This window comes from Nanorana parkeri, unplaced genomic scaffold (genome assembly GCF_000935625.1).
Source record: "Nanorana parkeri isolate BGI_ZX_2015 unplaced genomic scaffold, ASM93562v1 scaffold691, whole genome shotgun sequence".
In the NCBI taxonomy this organism is placed as follows: domain Eukaryota; kingdom Metazoa; phylum Chordata; class Amphibia; order Anura; family Dicroglossidae; genus Nanorana; species Nanorana parkeri.
The window spans coordinates 565,527-568,402 of NW_017306959.1; the positions used below are offsets into that span (position 1 = coordinate 565,527).

The window sequence follows — 2,876 nt, forward strand, 5'->3', positions numbered from 1 at the left end:
TCATGGAGGACGCGTCCCCCGGCTCCCCGCCTACACCGGGCTTGGCCGGGCTGGCTTGGGAGTCCAGTCTCTGCAGGGGCCATGTGCACGATCTGGGCCGGCTCTGCGGCTCAAAGTCCGGGTCTATCTCCACGTTCCCGGCAGGGGACACCGGGGGGTCAGCTTCTGCCATGCTGCTTCCGAGAAAACAACAGAAATCCGCTTAGAAACGCCTGTACCGAGGAGAGATGTCACTGATCGCACATCGTACGGGGGCCCCCGGGGCTCTTAGACGGGCTCCATGTTCGGAGACGCGGTGTACGGAGATCGCTCTTTGTCCCACACTCGCAGGCTGTGTACACATCAATCCGATCCTTCCCGATCACATCAGAAACTTCACGTGCGATCGCGATCCCCCATCCGGGCTAGATCACACGCAGGACTCGCAGCAGGAAAGTAGAAGGGATCCGCATATCGGCAGCACCAGCCGTTGCCCACACAAGGGCAGATCTGACATGTGGATGTGTTGTCATGCACTAAGCACATAACCTCCTCGCTCCCGCTGCTGCTGCCATCTTGACAATTCCCCCACACCTCATTCAGGTCCCTCTCTCGATGCAATGGTGAAGATGCAGCAGACACGGCGCTGCCAATGAGGCTGCAGTGAGGAGAGGTGAGCATGCGACGCCTAGAGCTCCGCTTTCATGTCCGAGCACATCCAGGCTGATTTCCCTCCGCTGTCTCCTCAGGGCTAAAAGTACAGTGACAGCACACGGAGATGCCGCACACAGCGGGAACTTGTCACCCTGCACAGCGCCGTTGACTTCCACATTCCTCCTCTTGACAACCACTAGCAGATATAGTGTCACTAGTGAGAGGCACACGCAGGGAGCACACAACCTAACGGCACCCGGGACCGCCCACTGGGAGGAGCATGGGAGGAGGAGGGGGCGGGAAAAGCGCACTCCTTCACTGCTGCATTCCACCATCAGTACATTCAGGGCGCTCTGTGTGCCTCCCTCTGAACCGAAGCCAAAACGTTTTCTTTCATTTTGGAGTACAGCAGGGTTATAACCCCGTCAGCTTATTTTGCAGTCTGGGTCCCATTGGGGAGATTTCCTTTTACTTCCTGTCTACAAGCCACAAAAGGAAGTGGGATAAATTCTCCTCAGAGGGTTGCTTGCATGGCACAGCGGCCATTAAGCGAACTGCTAGTATTTTTATCCATGAATACTAGGTGCCCTTTGATTGGACAAGGCATGGTGATGATTTTTCTTCTCCTTTTACAATTACCGCAATAAAACTTTAGATTACCCTGAACTTTGGTGAAAATAGCAAACAATCAAGAGTGTATTCCTTAAGTGCAAGGGTGGGCAAACTCCTGCCCTCCAGCTGTGGTGGAACTACAAAGTCAATGGAGCATTGCAAGAGTCTCACAGCCACAGACATGACTCCCACAGACATGCATCATGGGATGTGTAGTTTCACCACAGCTAGCGGGCCAAAGTTTGGCTACCTCTGCTTTAAATGATTCTGTGGCCCTAACATTACACCACAGCCACAAGACAAATACATCATGGGATTTGTAGTTTAACCACCGCTAGAGGGCTGAAGTTTGCCTACCCCTGCTTTACACAATCTTTTGGCCCTGCCACTTATAATTAATATATACTTATATTGTGCCAAGCTGGACCAGTGTCAGTATATAGAAATCTTTGTAGCTTGAGTTTAGCTTTAAGGTCCTGGAAACCCAAATTACATCTCTAATTTAGGGTTTATTACACCACAGCCATGACTATCACAGACAGGTGCATCATGGGATTTGTAGTTTGACCACAGCTGGAGGGCCAGAGTTTGCCTACCCCTGCTTAAGTGGGAACACACAGAAATATAAACCTTAAGGTCTCGTTCACACCTAGGCGTATTGCATATGCGCGTCTGTCGCGCGTTCTTTTACCGCAATTCGCGGTAAAAAAAGTCGCGCGTTTCCGAAGGCTACTTGGCTTTATCCCAATGGAAACGCGCAACAAAACGGCCCAAAGTAGTACCTGTACCTTTTCAGGCGTGGGCCGTTTTGTAGCGCGTTAGGGACGGGCGGAAATACGCCAAGGTGGGAACGAGACCATTGAATACAATGGGATTTATATTTTTGAGCGTTTTGTAGAGCGTTCGTCAAGCGTAGAACGCGCTACAAAACGTTCAGGTGTGAACGAGGGCTAAAGGCATTTAACACAAACAGGAAAGAGTACCATTTAAGCTGACCATACTGTTAGCTTTGTTGTGATTCAGCCCTGCAGCCTGAACAAGTAAAAACTCTCAGTTGCCCCGTTCACACTAACAGCATGGATGAGGAAATCCCCCCCCCCCCAGTCACTGTACAGTTTAGATTTTTCAAAGCTGGTCTTTCAACAAAAGTTGGAGAATTTTGTCAGAAAAGTCAACCTGAATGATATAGTGAACTAATTTCCCTCTTAGCCCTCACACAAAACCGGCCACCATTTCAGTCAGTTTGAGAATATCCATATAAGACAACTGGAATCTGAATGTCTGTTTATCTATGTAAAGTATATATTCATATGACAGTGATTGACATGCATTACAAATATATCTAGCACATCCCCTGCAAGGCACTTTCCCATCGGGTGCTGTATTGGTAAACATCTCCAGACAAGCTCACAAGGAGGGTCTATTTTTATATTGTGAAGCAATGCTGCGGCTGGGTACAGCTAGTAGGGAGCACTATGTATTCTGAAAAGGTATGCAGCCTTGAGGTATGTGGGCAGGCCAGGACATATTCCCTTTTCCTGTACGGACATGCAGTGACATGTCTCAGACACACCATCAAGTCACAACACTTTCACGACTAGACAGGCAACCGAGAACAAAGTCATCTGTGT

The 2,876-nt window shown here is 49.6% G+C and overlaps 1 protein-coding gene across 1 annotated transcript in view; it reads right to left on the reverse strand.

The window, feature by feature from the left end:
- Positions 1–210, reverse strand: part of FOXO3 (forkhead box O3) — an 89,155-nt gene extending 88,945 nt beyond the window's left edge. Inside the window, exon 1 of the mRNA XM_018563751.1 lies at positions 12–210. Coding sequence (XP_018419253.1) covers positions 12–172 — 161 coding nt within the window. The 5' untranslated portion in view covers positions 173–210. The remainder of the gene's footprint in view (positions 1–11) is intronic.
- Between the last annotated feature and the right edge of the window lie 2,666 nt (positions 211–2,876).